At 59.7% G+C, this 16,904-nt stretch overlaps 2 protein-coding genes across 4 annotated transcripts; both read left to right on the top strand.

The window, feature by feature from the left end:
* Positions 1–208: 208 nt before the first annotated feature.
* On the top strand, positions 209–4,136 carry EIF4E1B (eukaryotic translation initiation factor 4E family member 1B). 2 transcript variants are annotated; one of them, XM_014826837.3, is made up of 7 exons: positions 209–335; positions 430–623; positions 875–970; positions 1,636–1,699; positions 2,432–2,545; positions 2,684–2,823; positions 3,174–4,136. In XM_014826837.3, the coding sequence occupies exons 1-7, from the start codon at positions 318–320 to the stop codon at positions 3,286–3,288; spliced, it is 741 nt and encodes a 246-aa protein (XP_014682323.1). In that variant the 5' UTR covers positions 209–317; the 3' UTR covers positions 3,289–4,136. The 2 variants fall into 2 exon arrangements, with proteins under 2 accessions (XP_014682323.1, XP_070373145.1); XM_070517044.1 differs by having other exon boundaries at positions 2,399–2,545; positions 3,174–4,133.
* Positions 4,137–4,919: 783 nt separating this feature from the next.
* TSPAN17 (tetraspanin 17) lies at positions 4,920–15,684 on the top strand. 2 transcript variants are annotated; one of them, XM_014826811.3, is made up of 9 exons: positions 4,920–5,182; positions 8,562–8,612; positions 8,702–8,848; positions 9,711–9,881; positions 11,722–11,847; positions 12,650–12,697; positions 13,312–13,428; positions 13,517–13,578; positions 13,963–15,684. In XM_014826811.3, exons 1-9 carry the CDS (start codon positions 5,096–5,098, stop codon positions 14,015–14,017), a joined length of 864 nt encoding a protein of 287 aa, XP_014682297.2. In that variant the 5' UTR covers positions 4,920–5,095; the 3' UTR covers positions 14,018–15,684. The 2 variants fall into 2 exon arrangements, with proteins under 2 accessions (XP_014682297.2, XP_044633563.1); XM_044777628.2 differs by having other exon boundaries at positions 4,950–5,182; positions 14,058–15,684.
* Positions 15,685–16,904: the final 1,220 nt, after the last annotated feature.

Below are 16,904 nucleotides of genomic sequence, written 5' to 3'. Positions count from 1 at the left end.
CACTAACGGCAAACTCCTAATAGTGACCCTTACTTTCGTGTCTTGGCCCCGACGTGGCCAGCACCATGTGGGCAGGGCTGGGTCTGCCTGATCACAGCTGGGTCCCCAGCCCCAGGCCTGCATGCAGAAGGTGCTCACTAAAGGCTTGCTGATGGTGGGAACAGGGTAAGCCCTCCCCCTCTGAGCCCCTCCCCTACACGGGCTCCTCCCCTCCCCTGCCCTGGGCGGGCGGGGGCGGAGCGCTGGCAGGTTAAAAGCCAGCAGCTGGGGACCTCTCCCATCCTCTCCTCCGATGCTAGGTGCTCAGCTACAGCCACATGGCTACCGCCAGCCCTGTGAGTCCACCCGCCAGCCCTTCCTCGGCACGGGACGGGGCTGGGGCGCCGAGGCCCGAACTCACAGCCCACCCCGACGCCTTTCTTTGGTCAGGCCAGAGAGGCTAAGGGTGGAATCCGAAAGTGGGAGAAGAAGGAGAAAGAGGAAGAGGAAGAGGAGGCAGCAGTGGAGGCTTCGATGGGAGAGGCGGCTCCGAGCTCTCCCCGGGCTCTGCGGTCTCCGAGCAGGAAGGCCAGCGGTGAGGGCCCCGCGGAGGCAGGGCCGGAGCTGCACCCGCTGCAGAACAGGTAGGGCAGGCCCCAGGGCCTCGTCTGGGAAAGGCCAGAGCTGGCCGAAGACTTTCGCCCTGTTGGCCCCTCTGGCCGTAGCCCCGCCGAGAATCCGGGTTCACGCCCTACTCCTCCCCTCAGGATAACTGCCTCCAGTCACTTCGGGGGCCAGTTTGTCCTTGAAGGGGCAGGACTTCCCTGTCAGCCTAGGTGCTGCTGGGGGTGGGAGTGAGGGTCTCTCTACTTTCTCCTGCCACCCCTACCCCCAGGTGGGCTCTGTGGTTCTTCAAGAACGATCGCAGCCGGGCCTGGCAGGACAACCTCCATCTGGTCACCAAGTTTGACACCGTGGAAGACTTCTGGGCGTGAGTGTCTGCCCCTCATGAAGGAGGCCGGGGCCAGGGGCTCTGGGCTCGAGGTCCTTCCCAGACTCCTCCAGGGGGCTGCTTCCTACACACCTTTCCCAGGACTCCCCGGGGCCTGCAGTGCTTGCTGAGGGCTGGGCCTTGCTGGGTTCTGTGGGAGGTGGCGAGGGCATTGGGGCACAGGCCCTCCGAAGCCTTCTTGAGGATTAGGGAGAGAGCCCGGAGGTGGGAGAAGCAAGGAGTAGACCCTACTCTGCCACTCCATGCTTTGCAACCCTGGGCAAGTTCCTTCCCCTCTCTGTGCTTGTCTCGGCCACAAAGTGAGGATTAGGCTGCCTCAGAGTGTCTGTGGGTGACAAGTGAGGGAATCTGAAAGGCGCTGTGCAAACCCTAGGGGCGGGTGAGGCACCCCAGGGCTCCAGCTGGAGAGGTGCCCGCCCCAGGGTCTAAGAGCCACCCCACGGGCTTGGAGGGCCAGGAAGGCTCCAGAGAGGAGGTGGGGCTGGAGGCTTTGGGTCAGGAGGGATGGAAATTCCAGGCAGGGTGCAGCAGTGTAGGCAAAGGCTTGGAGGTGGGAAGGTGCATGGGAAGCAGTGGGGTCTGAGGCCGGCTGGAAGCAGGCCCTGAGAAGCCTGGCCTCACCCTGGGGCGGGGGCTCTCTCCAGGATGTACAGCCACATCCAGCTGGCCAGTAACCTCTCTTCTGGCTGTGACTATGCCCTGTTCAAGGTAAGCTCTGCTGTCTCCCCCGGCCCAGGGGCCTGATTCTTCCCGGCTTCTGCATCCTCCCTCATGGGGTTGGGGGTGGGGTGCCGAGGACAGCCTCCCTTGGAGCAAAGATATGATTTCTGATGGGAGGAAATGCTGTACTGAAGCTTGGACAGTGTTATGTCTGAGCTGCACCCTGGAGGATGTTTAAGAGTCTGGAAGGGGAGGGGAGAAGGGGGAACGAGGAAGGAGCCCGGGTTTCTGGCCTGGCTCCTTAACTAGGGACAGGCATCAAACTGCCCCAGGACACTCATCATCAACATCCAGGCCCCTCCCTAGAGGTATGTGCTGTGGGGCCCTGACATCAGTGTTTAAAGATTTCTCCAGGTGACTTGTGCCCTGCCAAGCCTGGGATGTGCCATTGCCTACACTAGGAACACCCAGAGGTGTCCTTGATCACTCCCATTTGAACGCTTGTCACAAGGAACTTGGTTCAGTAAAGGAGAGAAACACACACATATGCAAACCTATAAAAGGTGACACATGTTGAGGATTGGGCCTGCGGGAGCTCAGAGAAGGGGCTGGGGGGCTGAATGGCTGGTGGTGGAACCCGTTGTACAGAGGGGATGGAGGCACAAGAGACCTGGGCCTGTGGAGGCCTGTGGAGGGGCTGGAGCAGGCCCTGGGAAGGTGGTTGGGCCTCCACTTCCCTTTGAACAGAGGGAGGCAGTTGACTTGCCGTCCACCTCCCAGGATGGCATCCAGCCCATGTGGGAAGACAGCAGGAATAAGCGGGGTGGCCGCTGGCTGGTCAGCCTCGCCAAGCAGCAGCGCCACAGTGAGCTGGACCGCCTGTGGCTAGAGACGGTGAGTGTGGGAGCTGGGAGAGGAGGGTCCCCAAGGGAGGGGGCAGGGCTGGTCTGAGTCCCCCGGAGGCAGTGGCCTCAAGGATGGCAATCCGTGTGCCACAGCTGAAGGTATCATCATCCTCCTCTTTGGCCCCAGCTGCTGTGTCTGATTGGGGAGAGCTTTGAGGAGCACAGCCGGGAGGTGTGTGGCGCTGTTGTCAACGTCCGCACCAAGGGGGACAAGATTGCCGTGTGGACGAGGGAGGCAGAGAACCAGGCAGGCGTGCTGCACATTGGGTAAGGGGCGTCTCTGGCACAGGGTGGGGGCTGGGGCTCTTGTAGGGAGAAGGTGAAATGGGGGGTGGTTTGGCCTGCAAGCGAGACCTCTGGAACTCTCCATGCCATCTCCTGCTTCTTCCTTATCCACCTGTATAGAGGGTTTGGAATCTAGATTTAAAACTATTTCTAGCAGAACACTTTTCTTTTGCCTTAGAGTCATGTTTTGGGTATACATGTGGGTAAGACTACAAAACAGGAGTGACTGGCTGGAACCAGGGTAGGAGCTCTGGGCAAAGGACGCAGGGTCCCGGGTTATCTCCAGGACCCGCTGCTGACTGCTGTCTCACTTCCTCTCCCACTCACCTCAGGCGTGTCTACAAAGAGCGCCTGGGCCTCTCCGCAAAGACCATCATCGGGTACCAGGCCCACGCAGACACAGCCACCAAGAGCAACTCCCTAGCCAAGAACAAGTTTGTGGTGTGAGGGGCCTTGGCACCACTCCCCATACAGCGTCCCTGAGCCTCTCCCTGCTGTCTGTGTGTGTGTGTGTGTGGAGGGGGTGCTAGGCTACCCTGCTGATGCTGGGCAGGACTGGAGGGCAGATCACCCGGTTCTCACCTTCCTGGAGTGAATATGAATGCTCTTTAACATGATTGGGGGCCAGGCCTAGGGGCAGCTCTGGGGGAGGGGCCAGCCTGGGGACTTGGGGCAGCAGAAAGGGGAGGACACCTCTGGGTTTCCTTGTCTCACTCCGGGGTGGGTGAGTGGGTGAGGTGAGTCATGCTGGGAAGGAGAGCTCAACCGCAGGTGGAAAGATGACAGGAGAGAATCCTCTGATCCAGCACTTACTCCTAAGTGGGCTAGGGGGCCTGAGGGCCAGACTCTTCTATGGGGCGGAGGGGGGGGGGGGGGGTCAAGGCCACCGACACTGAGAGCTGGAGTGCAGGGACAGGAGTGGGGGACATTTCCTCTTTGTGATCACTCTGCTTATAAACCTTTGTGGGTTGCCTCTCTGCGGATTTGTGTCCTAAGAGCCCAGCCTGTCCCCCATCCCTTCCTGGAGTGTGGTGACCCCACACCCCAAGGGCTGGAGGGTGAGAGGCGAATGTGGTCTCACAGAGGGATATGTGGGGGCTGGAGCTCTCGCCCTTTCCTCAGCTGTGGCCGGGGTCTGGGCCTTGCCTGCCTTCGGGCTAGGCTGAACCAGAGGTGGGTGGAGGGGGCTCACCAAGGGGAGGAGGACAGTGGTGGTCAGCCCTCACCATGGTTCTGCTAGAGGTGGGTTAACTTAGCTCCTTTATTCCTGTTCTAAATAAATACTCACTTTGAACAAAATTGGAGTGGTTTTTAAGGAGGGCTCTAAAATTGAGTAAGATTCAGGCCCCCAAAATCTTGATCTGCTCCTGTCCTGCCTTGGAGGGACTCATGTGAGACTCCCAGTTTCCAAGACTCAGGGCCCAAGCTGGTATGCGGAGAGGGGTAAGACTGGAGGGCTTCAACCACCAAAGTGGTGTGAGCCAGGGTGTGGGGTATCTGCCTCTGCCCAAACTGAAGGGGCAAGGAGCAGCGGGCATGGCACCCGTAAGACCCAGGTGTCATCCGGCCTGAGTGCGAGCCAGGATAGGTAGGGCTGGATTTCTTTTGAGTGAAACACACAACTGACTCGACTGCACTGTATTAAAGTGTCCTGCACGTGTGTGAAAAACACGAGCCGAATCACCATCTCCATCCGCTCACCAGCTCAGTGGTTACTCCTCTTCAGGGATGGGTTCCGACAGCAAGGCCGGGGACAGGGTGGCGCTGGTACTGAGCTTTGCGGGCTGAGGGGAACCGGAGTCCTTGGTGCCTGTGGTTTGCGGGGCCATCAGCAAGCGTCTCAGGCGAGTCCAAGCCATCCTGGGCAGCTCGGGGCAGCTGCCTGCGCAGGGCACGGAGCCTAGGGCAGGGGCGGAGCCACGCCCGGAGGCGGGGCTACTAGGGGGCGGAGCCTAGGGTAGGGGCGGAGCCCGGCACAGAGGCGGGGCTCCGGGGGGGCGGAGTTGGCGGGGGCGGAGCCAGGCCTGGAGGCGGTGCGGCTCCGAGGGGACCCCGCTGGCGCGGAGCGGGGCGGTCCGGGCGCCGGGGGCGGTCCCTGAGGGGTGGGCGGGGCCCGACGGGCGCTCTGTGTGGCCGCGGCCATGAAGCCGCAGCCGCCGGGCTAGGCCCCGGGCGGCGCTAGCCCAGGGCGGCCCGCGGAGGGCTGAGCCCGGCCGCCGGCTCCGGTTCCCGGGCCGGCGGGCGGCCGCTCACCATGCCCGGCAAGCACCAGCACTTCCAGGAGCCCGAGGTCGGCTGCTGCGGGAAATACTTCCTGTTTGGCTTCAACATTGTCTTCTGGGTGAGCGCGGGGTGGGTTCCGGGCCCGGTGCTAGCAGTGGCAGGAGAATGAGGTTCAGTCCCCTCCTGCGGGGAGACCACTCCTGCCAGCAGGGCTTGGGATCGTGCCCCCATTCCTCCCGCCCACCCCAGGACAACCCACGAGAACTACAGAGAGGCCCGGATTGCAGGGGGATGGCACGGGGTGCGGTGGAGAAGCGGAGTCGCCTATGTCTTCTCTGGGCCCGGCGGAGGAAGGGGAGGCGTTTCCTTGAAGGCCCCTGGGACACGCTTGGTGCAGGTCGCCTCCTCTTCCGCCCAGCCCCCTTGCTACTCTGGGTTGTGGGGTGCGCGCGGAGCCCCACCCAACACCCGTAGGGTTTGGTTTCCCCCATAGGGAGGAAAGTGCCACGAGGGGAAGGGCTGCGTCCGCTCGCCCGTCCCTTTGCCCCTCCGGCACCTGGTCCTGCTGCCTCACTTTAAGCTCCTGCAAAGTAGGGTGGGTCAAAGCCCTGCCTCCCAGGCCCATACTAAGAGGCTTCTGGCCGGGGGACCAATAGCCCTAGTCTTCAGCGGGGGCAGGGGATCTCCCCTGCTGAGAGGCCGGGAGCTGGCCCAGGGGAACAGAATTCGACATTCCACAGCTGACAAAACCGAGGCTGGGGCCGGCTGCCCCTGACTGGGGAAGGGAGCTGGTGGTGCCCCTCCTGGGGTGGCATCTGTGCCCCTGGGCCCTGCCAAGTCATCTTTCTCTTCTCCCTCCCCCATCCCATCTCTCCAGGGCTGCATGCTGCCTCTGCAGTCTCTGCTTCTGCCGTCTTGGGTCAAAATGCCAGGCCTATTCATTTTTGTTAAGCAGACCTCAGTAGCAGTGCCCTCTCCCCACGTGCTGACCATGCAGCCACCCGTGCGTGGGTGTCCTTTGGCCCCAGCGGTGCTTAGCTCTGGAGTGTGTGGGGAAGTCTGGAGGCCTGGGCGGAGCAGGCCTGGCTGTAAGACTGAGAGCAAGTCACTTCTCTCTGGGCCTCAGCTTCCCGGCCTGGGAGGGGATGATGGTGAAGCCTGGCCCTCAGGGTTGTTAGGCAGATTAAATGAATTCTAATTTATTGTATTCTCGAATCTACGTTATTATTATCCACATTTTACAGATGAGGGAACAGGCACAGAGAGGTTAAGTCATTTAACCTAGTCATGCAGCCAGTAAGTACAGAGTCAAAGTGACAGCCTAGTGGGCAGTGGGTGGAGCTGAGGCAGAGAGCACTGAGCAGAGGGAGCCCTGGAATGCCAAGCGGAGACAGGCATGAGAGACTTAGGCTTGTTCCAGGGCCCCCTAGGCAGGGGACTGGAGGTGGGGAACTGGAGCACGGAAGGCCCCCGGGGCTGGAGCCGAGAATTGGAGTTTTATGTTGAGGGCAGTGTGGAGCAAGGAGGGCTTCAGTGGGAGGTGGTGGGTCTGTTCTAGCAGATCTGTCTGGCTGCTGTGGGGAGGGTGGATGAGAGGCAGGGCTTGGAGGTGAGGAGACCAGGGAGGAGGGCTGGGGCAAGCTGGGGGAGGGGGGAGGTGAGGAAGGCTCCAGGGGGAGTTTTGAGGCTGAATTGACAGGACTGGGCCACTTGGGGGGCAGAGGGAGGGTTTCAGGTTTGGGTAAAGGTGGCCTGCGGGAGGTGCCTAGGAAACAGGTCAGAGGTTTTTTTGTTTTAATGTAAAGCAGACCCTGGTGTTGGCCTGCACAGAATCAGTGAGAACTGGTGGTTTCTCACTCATTAGAATATGGCCCAGACTCCTCCCCACGGCCTCCAGCGCCCCATAGGGTCTAGCCCTGCAGCCCTCAGTTTATCCCTTGCACCACCAAACATGATCTTACCTCATGGTCTCTGCCTGTGGTCTCTCTGCCTGAATTCTCGTCTCCTCGCTCCAGCTTTTCATCCTTCAAACCTCAGCTAAAATGTCACCACTTTCCTAACACCCTCTGTAAAGCAGCCCCACCGCCCCTGGGCCCTCCCCATTGCATCACCCTGTTGGATTTTCTTGCAAGGATCTGTTGGAGTCTGAAATTACCTCGTTGGCTCACTGTAGGTTTCCCACACTGGAGTGTAAACTCCGTGAGGGCTGAGAGCTCATCTGTGCTATTCGCTGATCTATTCCCAGCACGTGGAACAGAGCCTGGGGCATGGAGGGGTTTGCAGAGGCAGGTGGACATAGGGGTTTGGAGCCAGGGAGAGGTTGGGGTGGACATCCGGGGATGCCAGTGTCATGATGGAGTGGAAAATGAGTGCGAGGAGGAGGAGGAAGGGCAGGAGGCTGAGGGCGGAACCTGGGGGGCGGGCATGTGCGCGGGGCAGGTGAAGTGTGTCCTGGGAGGGAGGCTGAGAAGCGGCAGGGGGAAGGAATGGTACTGAGTTAACCATGGAGAGGCTCAGGAAGGAGAAAGTGGTGGTTGGTCACCTGTTTAAAGGCTCAGATGGGATGAGGCAGGAGAAGTGATGTTTGGTTTCACATCCCAGATCCAGTGTGGAGGAGGGAAGAAAAGACATTTCTAGAGAAAGAGTACAGCAGTGGGAGGAGCCTGGGATCCAAGCAGGGAAGGGATGAAAGTGGGTGGGCATGGGTGCAGGTGACCAGAGCTGACCAAGGCTGTGTGCTGAGGGGAAGCAGCCTATAGAGAAAGCAGGTGGGTAGGGGAGGGCTGCAGAGCAGGAGGGGGGCTTTTCCTCTGAGACTGGATATCCAAGAGTCTGCCCAGGGTCAGGCAGCGGCCTTGACCTCCAGGGCTCATCCCAGTAAGGAATTAAGGCAGGATGGTGGGTGGTGTCTAGAAGGCCTAGGCAGAGCTGTGGCCAGATGTTTTCTAGGACACAGCCACTGGCCCAGGCTGGGGCCCTCAGCTGGATCCTGCTGTGCATCGAGGTTCCTTGTCATTCAGGGGTCTTTGGTTGGACTCTGGCAGAGGGAGGTTGAAATGGGGGGTGGAGGTGGGGTGGTGGGCACAGTTGTAGGGTAGGAGGGCTGGATTTGGGAGGGGGCAGAAAGGAGGTAGGAGCCCAGAACTCAGCACGGGCCTGGGGTGGGAGCAGAGGCTCAGGACACTGCTGCTGCTGCTCGGAGGGAGTGTCTCAGCCACCCTCTGCTTTAGTTCTGAGTTCCAGGAAGGGCCCCTGATGTCCATCCCAGGGCTAGGGAGGGTTCAGTCTTCCACGCGGTGTTCTGTGGGGAAGGAGCACTGGGATGTGTTCTTGGGAAGATGGAAAGGACCCTGGATCCCATTTACAGCCCTGTCCCCTCTTCCTCTCTCTCCCCCTGGCTTCCTGAAGACCCTGAGCACTAGTGGGGAGGGGGCTCTGTTGGGAGTGGGGAGGGCTGTTGGTGCCTCACCCTCAGCTCTTTGCTGCTGCTTCTGCAGGTGCTGGGAGCCCTGTTTCTGGCCATCGGCCTCTGGGCCTGGGGTGAGAAGGTAAGATGGTGGGATAGGGTGTGGGGCTGCCATGGGTTGCAGTGGGGGGAGGTCAGCCCGCCCACTTGCCTCTGCTCCTCCCGGCACAGGGCGTTCTCTCCAACCTCTCGGCGCTGACAGATCTGGGAGGCCTTGACCCCGTGTGGCTGTTTGTAGTAGTGGGAGGCATCATGTCCGTGCTGGGCTTTGCCGGCTGCATAGGGGCTCTCCGGGAGAACACCTTCCTGCTCAAGTTTGTGAGTGCCCCCCTCACCCACCCACCCACCGCCTAGATCCACTGGGGACCCCAACTTCCTCCCAACCACTTCTTGCATATAGTTTGTGCTTAATAATGGGTACTTTTATTATTATGTTATTATAACAATAATCAGATTCGTATTATCTGTATTTATAGGATCTTTTCTGTTCTAAGTGATTGAAACCCAGTGGCCTAAGCATAGAAGGGTATTTATGGCTCATTAAGAAAAGCCCAGGGGTGTACTGGCCACTGGTACCTTTGGGTCCACCATTGTGTCACTTGGCCTGGTCTCTGTTTGTTAGCTCTGTCCCTTTGGGTTGGCTCCATCGTGGTGGAAGGATGCCCAGGAACGGGCGGGTGCTGGGTTCACGTTTCCCTCCTAGGAAGTCCTCCTAGAGGCGGATGCTCCCTTTTCCCGGATGCTTCCTCTTCCCGACCCTTCTTCTGCTGAGTCCTTTAATTGCATCTCCTTGGTTCTGATTGGCCAGCTCTGGACCAATCCCTGCGGCCCCCGCGGGCGGGGGCGGGGAGGCCGGGGGGGGGGGGGGAGGGGAGTGCTCTCATTGGTGGGGTCCTGCGCATGCTCAGCTGTCTCTCTGGGAATGAGGAAAGAGGTGGTGGTGTCTGCGTTTGAATCACGTAAACTGAATATGTGTGGAGGGTGGTTTCTTGAAGAAAACGGGGTGAATAGCAGAGGAAGGGGAATGGATGGGTAGGTGAGAGCAGCATGTTCTTACCACCATAAAATAATAGTAACACAATCGAAAGTGGGAATTGGGCTGTCTTGGGGTCCGCTCTGTCCCGTGGCACCCTCAAGCCCTGTGTCTTTGACCCCTGTGTCTGTATGCCCCCAACCCCAGTTCTCCGTGTTCCTTGGCCTCATCTTCTTCCTGGAGCTGGCGACAGGGATCCTGGCCTTTGTCTTCAAGGACTGGATTCGAGACCAGCTCAACCTCTTCATCAACAACAACGTCAAGGCCTATCGGGACGACATTGACCTCCAGAACCTCATTGACTTTGCTCAGGAATACGTGAGTCTAGCGTCCAGCAGGGGCCATGTGCAGGAAGCACCTGCTAGGCAGATGAGTGATGGAGCAAGGTCCCTCTTGGGACCATTCCCTGGCCAACCTAGGCCAGGCAGACCCCAGGGAAGAGAGCCAGGAGTCCCCTTGTCCAAGGGGAAGCCAGCTCCTGGTGATCCCTGCGGGTCAGCATGTGCCTAGCCCTGCAGGGACACGGGATTGGGGAAGAGAAGCCAGAGGCTCCGCACTAGAATCCTAGGCCGGGGCATATAACACACTTACAGGAGGAAATTTGGGTTAAAAATATAGATTTCCCCTCTACTAAACCCTGGGCCCACAGTGTTGGCCAGGGCTGCATTGCCACTGTCTCCTTTGCTGGCACAAGGGCTCTCTGCTTGCCACCGTCCCCGCCACTGTATTTTATTACACCTGTCAGCCCCCTTCTCTTGTTTATATCATTTATTTGGCCTCTGAACATATTAGAGTTTGAGACCCCCGACGGAAGCTCTGCCCTGAAGCTTGCAAACCTAACCCGTGTGAAAAAGCAGTCAGTGAACAGTTCATGACGTGCTAGACACCTCCCGCCTGCACAGTCTCTCCCACTCACGCCCTCAGTCACACCCAGTCACACCACGTACACACTCACATGCCTTTGACATCATCCACCCCGAGAGTCTGCTCTGGGGTCCAGAGATGGAGCAGAGCCGGTGCCTGCTTTGAGGAGGTCTCAGCCCAGGGTGGAAGCAGACATAGCCGGGAGGCTAGGATGGGATTTATTTGTTCTTCCAACACAGAATTGTTACAGGCCCATCACGTGCCAGGCCCTGGGCCACTGCTAGGGATTCAGTGGTGAAAAATGCTGAGGCCTCACTGGGATGGCAATCTGGGGAAGGAGACAGATGGTAAACAAATGTGTGTGTGTAAAATTATAAATTGTGGTTAGGGCTGAAATGAGGAAGGGTGGGGAAGGGAAGGCCTCAGGGGGCGACCTTGGAGGAGGAGAGGAGTGGGGCTGTGAAGTAGCAGGTGCTGAGCAGGGCATGAGGAGGCAGGCAGAGGCCAGGCTGTGTGCTGGGACCCGTGCACAGAGCCACACGGCCCTTCCTCACGCCCCCGACTCAGCCCAGGGGGCCTACCTGAGTTCACCACTGGGCTGGCTCCTCAAGGGCCGGCTTTCCAGCAGCCTGTGCCGCGTCAGCGAGTTAAGGCTACGTGCTCCTCTCTCCTTCCACTCAATCATGAGCTCCTTGCTTTATCACCGCCCCACTTGCCATTGTCCCACCTTGGGAGGTGGCCCACGATGTTCTGGACGGGGGGATGGGGCTGGGTGCTGACAGCAGCAGTTGTGAAGTGGAATGGGAGGGTTCTGAGGGCGGCAGAATTGCCCTCCTGTCCCTGCGGAGAGGGGAGAAGGTCTCCGTGAACTCTGGGGCAGGTGTGGGGAGACCCAGCACAGATCTGGGGTTCAGTGGCGCCTTTCCCCGCCGCGTTTGGCAAGACCCCTGCTCCTCAGCGTGGCCTGGAGGAAGCCAGTCTTGGACCAACATGCTTGCTTCCCCTTTTTCTGCCACTCTTGTGTTAGAGGGACAGGTCTGGAGATCGGGGGAGGGGGGGACTCCCCCTTTCCACTGCCTATCCAGCCCAGGCAGACGCTCAGAGCTGCTCTGATGGCCCTGCGCCCAGGCCCGCCTGTCTCCTGGGGGTGCGGTGGGGAGGTGCCCACCTGCCTAACTGCTTCTAGGACCCCTCCCAGCCCAGCCCTGTGTCCCTGCAGCCTGGGCCTGCCCCCAAACAGGATGGGTCTCCTGGGTGGGCCTGGCTCACCTGCGGCTCTCCTCCCGCCCTCTAGTGGTCTTGCTGCGGAGCCCGAGGGCCCAACGACTGGAACCTCAATATCTACTTCAACTGCACTGACTTGAACCCGAGCCGGGAGCGCTGCGGGGTGCCCTTCTCTTGCTGCGTCAGGGACCCTGCGGTGAGTGGGGTCTGGTGAGGAGGGGTGAGGGCATTGCAGTGTGCAGTTCCAGCCTGGGAAAACCCACCCCAGGGCTCGCTCAGCTCAGCCCGCTCTGGGCGCCCTGGGTGTCTGGGGGAGGTCATTTTACATGGGTGTGCCTGCCAAGCTGGGAAGTTTGCGTCCATGGGCAGCACTGAGGCCTGCTGGGGTGGGGGCCGTGCCTCTTCAGCAAAACCTGTCTCCTTGATGGTAGTGAGATGGAAATGCAGGGCCCCGGGGCACAGGGCCTGGCCCAGAGGGCTCACGCACCCTGTGTTCCCAGCTCAGTGCGGCTCCAGGCAGGGTCTGCTCCTGGCCAGCCGTGACATTGTCTGGGGGCCGAGGACTGGGTGCCTCCCTCAGTCGTGAGTGTATGAGGCAGGGGCTGCCTAGGCCACAGTCAGCTGCCACGCCGCTGGGCCATCATGCTGGGGTGGCAGGGGGTGAAGGTTCTGATCCTTTTGTGGCTTTCTTCAGAGCAGCAGCTTCTCACTGTGACATCCCTCCTGGCACGGTTCACCCGGGACACTGAGGGCCAGGTTTCTTCCTGTTCTTAGAAAACTCAAGCAGGCAGGATTCCTAAACAGGAGGCAGCTCAAGCTGGCGTGTGCAGCCATGTGTCCAGGTGCCAGGGGAAGAGGCGCACGGGCCTCAGCAAGCCTCGCTTAGGAGCAGTGGGCGTGGCGGAATCCGCGGTTCTGTCTGCTTCCCCTGAGAAGCAGGAACCATTTCAGTGCTGGGCGCCCTTCACCAAGCTGCTCGTTGGCCTGTTTCTCCTTAGGAAGATGTCCTCAACACCCAGTGCGGCTACGATGTCCGGCTCAAACTGGTGAGAGGGGCGGGAACAGGGCTGGGGGCTGCTGGGGGTGCTGGAATGGGAAGGGGGCCTCCCATAAGCTCCTCTGAAAGGCCTTGGGGATTCTGTGGGGAGGGAGTGTCGAGTCCCAGGGACCAATGAGGCACATAGGGCTCAGTACTGCCAAACACGGGGCAGCGACTGTGGGTACGGGGATGTGTGCATGTGCTCATTCCAATTCTGTTGCCCATCCCCTGGGTGCCCGGCATTGCCTTAGACACTGGGGATTCATCTAATGAGACAAACAGACAGACAGAGGCCCTGCCCGCAAGGAGCCCCCACTCCAGTGGAGGGAGAAAGACACTGATAAGTAAATGTGAACAGTCATGTAACGTTTTCAGCTAAGAGCTTGGAAGAGAATGAAATAAAGGTGATGGGGTTGGGGCTAGGAGGTCAGCCACGAGGAGGGGGCGTCTGTGCTGAGACCCCAGTGATGAGAAAGAGCCAGCCACGCAAAGGCCTGTGCTAGAGCTCCAGGCAGCAGGTGCTGAGGTGTGGGGCCTCCGGGTGGGCTGAGCTTCGCGTGCTGGACTGAGACGAGGCCCGCAGGGGCAGGCGCGCCAAGCCTGGTGCCTGTGTGTTCCCAGGAGCTGGAGCAGCAGGGCTCTATCCACACCAAAGGCTGCGTGGGCCAGTTCGAGAAGTGGCTGCAGGACAACCTGATCGTCGTGGCTGGGGTCTTTGTGGGCATCGCCCTCCTCCAGGTACTGCCGCGGCCCTGCCTGCCCCACCCTGCCCTGGGCCCTCCTGCCCCACTGGCAGCCTCTCCGTTGCCTGCCCTCTGTCCTACAGATCTTCGGTATCTGCCTGGCCCAGAACCTCGTGAGCGACATCAAGGCAGTGAAGGCCAACTGGTGAGGCTGCCACGCTGGCCATGGCCACCCGCTCGGCCTACCCAGGGAGCCCCCACTGTGCCTGTGGGGCTGCAGGAGGTGTTTCTGCTTGGACCCGAGCCCCACATGGGGCTCGCGTGTGGATGTGCCGTGGGCCCATAGAGAAGGCCGCGTGCCTGTGCCTGGGCTGCCTGTCCTGGAGCTGTGTGCATGGAGGGTGGGCGTGCCAGTAGGGTGTGCACAGGGAGCCACTGTCTCGGCTCCTATTGGGTGGTGGGCTCTCCAGGGGACTAGGAACGGTGCAGGCTGGGACACACTCCTCTGTGCATGGCTGTGGAGCGGGCTGGGGGTCTGCTGTTGTCAGGACAGAGCCACATGTAGCTTCGTAACTCTCTTCTCTACTAGCCGTGACCTTGACCCTGCCAGGAGCCCACTTTGGCCTCAGCGTCTCAGATTCTAACATGGGTCCAAGAATTTTCTCTCCCTTGCTTGCCTCTCAGGATCAAACATGATGATGGCTACAAACTACTCAAATAAACAAAACCTTGAAAGCACTGGCTTCCACCCACCTCTCGGAGGTTCTGTCAGCGCAGGGCTTCGGCAGAGCTCTCCGCCTGGGGCCCGGCCCAGCCCACCCTGCCAGCGCGTGTTCTCGGCCTGGGTGGTGTATACATTCAAGCCAAGCTTTAACACTTGGTCTATTTCACATGAAAGTCCAGATCTCTGGCTTCTCGTGAAGATTGGCCATCTGGCCACAGTGGCTCTTCAGTGACAACGTCTCCTGGGACACGTGCTTCCTGTTGCCTGAGGCACCCTGGCTCATTCTGCTGCCCTGAGTGCGGTGCCTGACCTGGTAGCCTGGGGTTGGCCTCCCACGCCTCTGTAGGGTTATTCCCTGTCGACACTGTGGGGCTGCTGTGGGCCAAGCCCGGGGTGAGGCCCAGGGATGTGAAGAATGGGAGGCTGGACCCTGTGCTGAAGAGGCAGCCTGGGAGGGGTCTGGCCCTCCTAGGGACTGAGAGGCTGCCTGTGTGCCCAAGACTGTGGCTGAGGGGTGGGATAGACATCAGGAAGGCTTTTGGAAGGAAGCAACTGGAAGCCCAGAGCTTGGCACCCCTGGGGTTGGGAGGAGACTGATTTGGGGGCCATCGATGGTTGACTCCTCGGCCCTAGCTTGGAACTGTCTTCCTGGTGGCCTGCAGCACTGCCTCCTGGCCACCAGAGGGCGCGCCAGCACAGCTTTCCTGGTCTGGCTCGGTGGGCCGGGCGCCTGCTGCGGCCCTCCTGGTACTGCCGGTGCTCTGGGCTTGGGGGAGCTGGAAGACTTCTAAAGGAGCGCACCGGCCCAGACTTGGAGTATGACTGCTGCTCTCAGCTCTGCCTCCTAGCTACGTGAAGGGCTGTGTGTGGAGTGGCTCTACGCACCCCTCCCCGGGCTGCCCCTGGTGGATGAGACGAGGGGTTGGAGCTAGTTCCCAGTCTCCAACTCGGATGCCCTTGGGGCCAGGCAGGTTATAGAAGTGAATGACGTAGGCCTTTGAGTTGTGAGGCCTTTGCAGTGCGACTTTGACTTTCCTGCTGTTACTGCAGACGGACACAGAGACATGGCTTTGGGACAAGAGAAGTATCTGCACAATCAAGTTGTAATGGCAACTGGCCTTGAGAGACAATAGGGTGTGGTGGGGACTGTGGCAAAGCACAGGTCCCCACCTGAAGTTGGTGGCTGTCATTGAATTGTAGCTAATTGCTGTAAAGTGAGAATGCGGGCTAATGCCAGAAATCTGGAGAAACCAGAAATCCAGATTTTTATGTGAGATGTCCTGATTTTTAAGTTGTTGGCAACTAATTAAAAAAATTTTAAAACCCTGCAAGCTGAACGACAGGCTTGGGGCCCCACTTTGGCCCCTGTGCCCCATAGGTCCCTTTGAGACAGTCACCCTCAGGGCCCTGGCTGCTCTGCCATTCAGGGATGCCGGGAGCTGCTGCAGGGGCAGTGTGTGGGGCACGCACTTGGCGCTGTGGCTCCCAGACACAGGCGGGACAGTGTCCTGGGGTTCCTGACAGGCACCGGCGTGGGCGGTGTCTACGCCTGACAATAAATGCAGCTCACAATGCTGCACATGTGTCTCTCCTTTTCTGATTTCATTTCCTGTCAAACCTCTCCCCTTGTGAGGTGGAGATCCTTTTCCTGATGAAGCTGCAGCTCATGCAGGGGAGGGAGTTCCCCAGAGCACGCAGCGGGAGGAGGCCCCCATAGCTGACCCCTCTTGGTGAGTTATCCTCCCTTCTGCTCCATCTGGGAGAAGCTTGGATCCAGAGCACCCAGTTGGGGTGATGGAGGGGGAGGAGGGCAGGGTCCCACCCTTGAGCTGCGTTCTCGCACGGGGGACAACCAAGTAAGCAAATGAGCATTTGGGTTAGTAATAGATGCGATGAAGAAAGTAAGAGTGACGGGCTAGGTGCAACAGCCAGGGGGCCTGGGAAAAGGGTCCCCTTAATAGGGTGGCCAGGGGAGGGGGTACCATCTCTGCAAAGCTCCAGGGGAACGGTGTTCCAGGTTTGGTACCAGCTGCCCTAGAGGCTCGGGAGCCTGGGGTGCTGGAGAGGTGGGAGTGGGTGAGGGCCAGAGGATACGGACAGGGAAGTGGTAGGACCAGGATATGTTTGGAAATAGGACAGATGAGATGGGATAGGAATGACTGATAGGAGTGGTCGCCACCCTGGCTGGGAACCCGGAGTTCTCCAAAGCGTAGTTCTGCCATGGTACCTCCACCCACCCGCTCATCTGTTCATTCATTCATCCCCCATCTGCTGGCGGCACTCAGGTGGCCCTGGCTGCAGGCGGGCAGCTCCAGCTTGCCCTTGCCTCCAGGAGCCTGCAGTCTCTTGGCAGAGGCACATGGGACAGTTGCTAGTGGTACAGTGTGTACGTGGTAACCAGCACGTGATGGTCACTGCTAGGTGGTGTTTCACGCTGGCTAGAGACAAATTTCCTGTCCCCAGAGTAGAACTTACAGCAATTATTTTCCTTGCACTGAGGAATCCTTACCCAGATGGGGACACCTCCAGACGTAGAAAAAACAAGTTCATAAGACTACCCCCTGTCCATCCTTTTAGGTGGGTCTGTGGCCCATGGGGACCAAGGTCACCCTCCTGCCCTCTGTCAGGGAGGGGTGCACACTGGTGGTGACATGGGTGGACATTGTCCGGCAGCCTGGGTGCCCCCCAGGAGCCGTGGGCCTGCCTGGTCTAACCAGAGAAGAGGCTGCTAGCGGCTCCCCCTTCCCGTGGAGGGAGGGCATCCTGTGTCCTCAGCCTACCCCAGAGAGAAGGCCAGAGGGAGAGAC

The sequence above is a fragment of the Equus asinus genome, chromosome 9, assembly GCF_041296235.1.
Source record: "Equus asinus isolate D_3611 breed Donkey chromosome 9, EquAss-T2T_v2, whole genome shotgun sequence".
Taxonomy (NCBI): Eukaryota; Metazoa; Chordata; class Mammalia; order Perissodactyla; family Equidae; genus Equus; species Equus asinus.
The sequence above is the reverse complement of the archived record's forward strand: the minus strand, read 5'-3'. Positions and strand labels throughout refer to the sequence as shown.

What these genes read in the sequence shown, in the direction of transcription:
- EIF4E1B (XM_070517044.1), top strand. An exon ending in ACCGTGGAAGACTTCTGGGC is followed by an intron (nt 971 to 1,635) that starts GTGAGTGTCTGC and finishes GGCTCTCTCCAG; the next exon opens with GATGTACAGCCACATCCAGC. An exon ending in GCAGGCGTGCTGCACATTGG is followed by an intron (nt 2,824 to 3,173) that starts GTAAGGGGCGTC and finishes CACTCACCTCAG; the next exon opens with GCGTGTCTACAAAGAGCGCC.
- TSPAN17 (XM_014826811.3), top strand. Translation starts at nt 5,096, where the DNA reads ATGCCCGGCAAGCACCAGCACTTCCAGGAGCCCGAGGTCGGCTGCTGC. An exon ending in TCTGGGCCTGGGGTGAGAAG is followed by an intron (nt 8,613 to 8,701) that starts GTAAGATGGTGG and finishes CTCCCGGCACAG; the next exon opens with GGCGTTCTCTCCAACCTCTC. An exon ending in ACGATGTCCGGCTCAAACTG is followed by an intron (nt 12,698 to 13,311) that starts GTGAGAGGGGCG and finishes GTGTGTTCCCAG; the next exon opens with GAGCTGGAGCAGCAGGGCTC.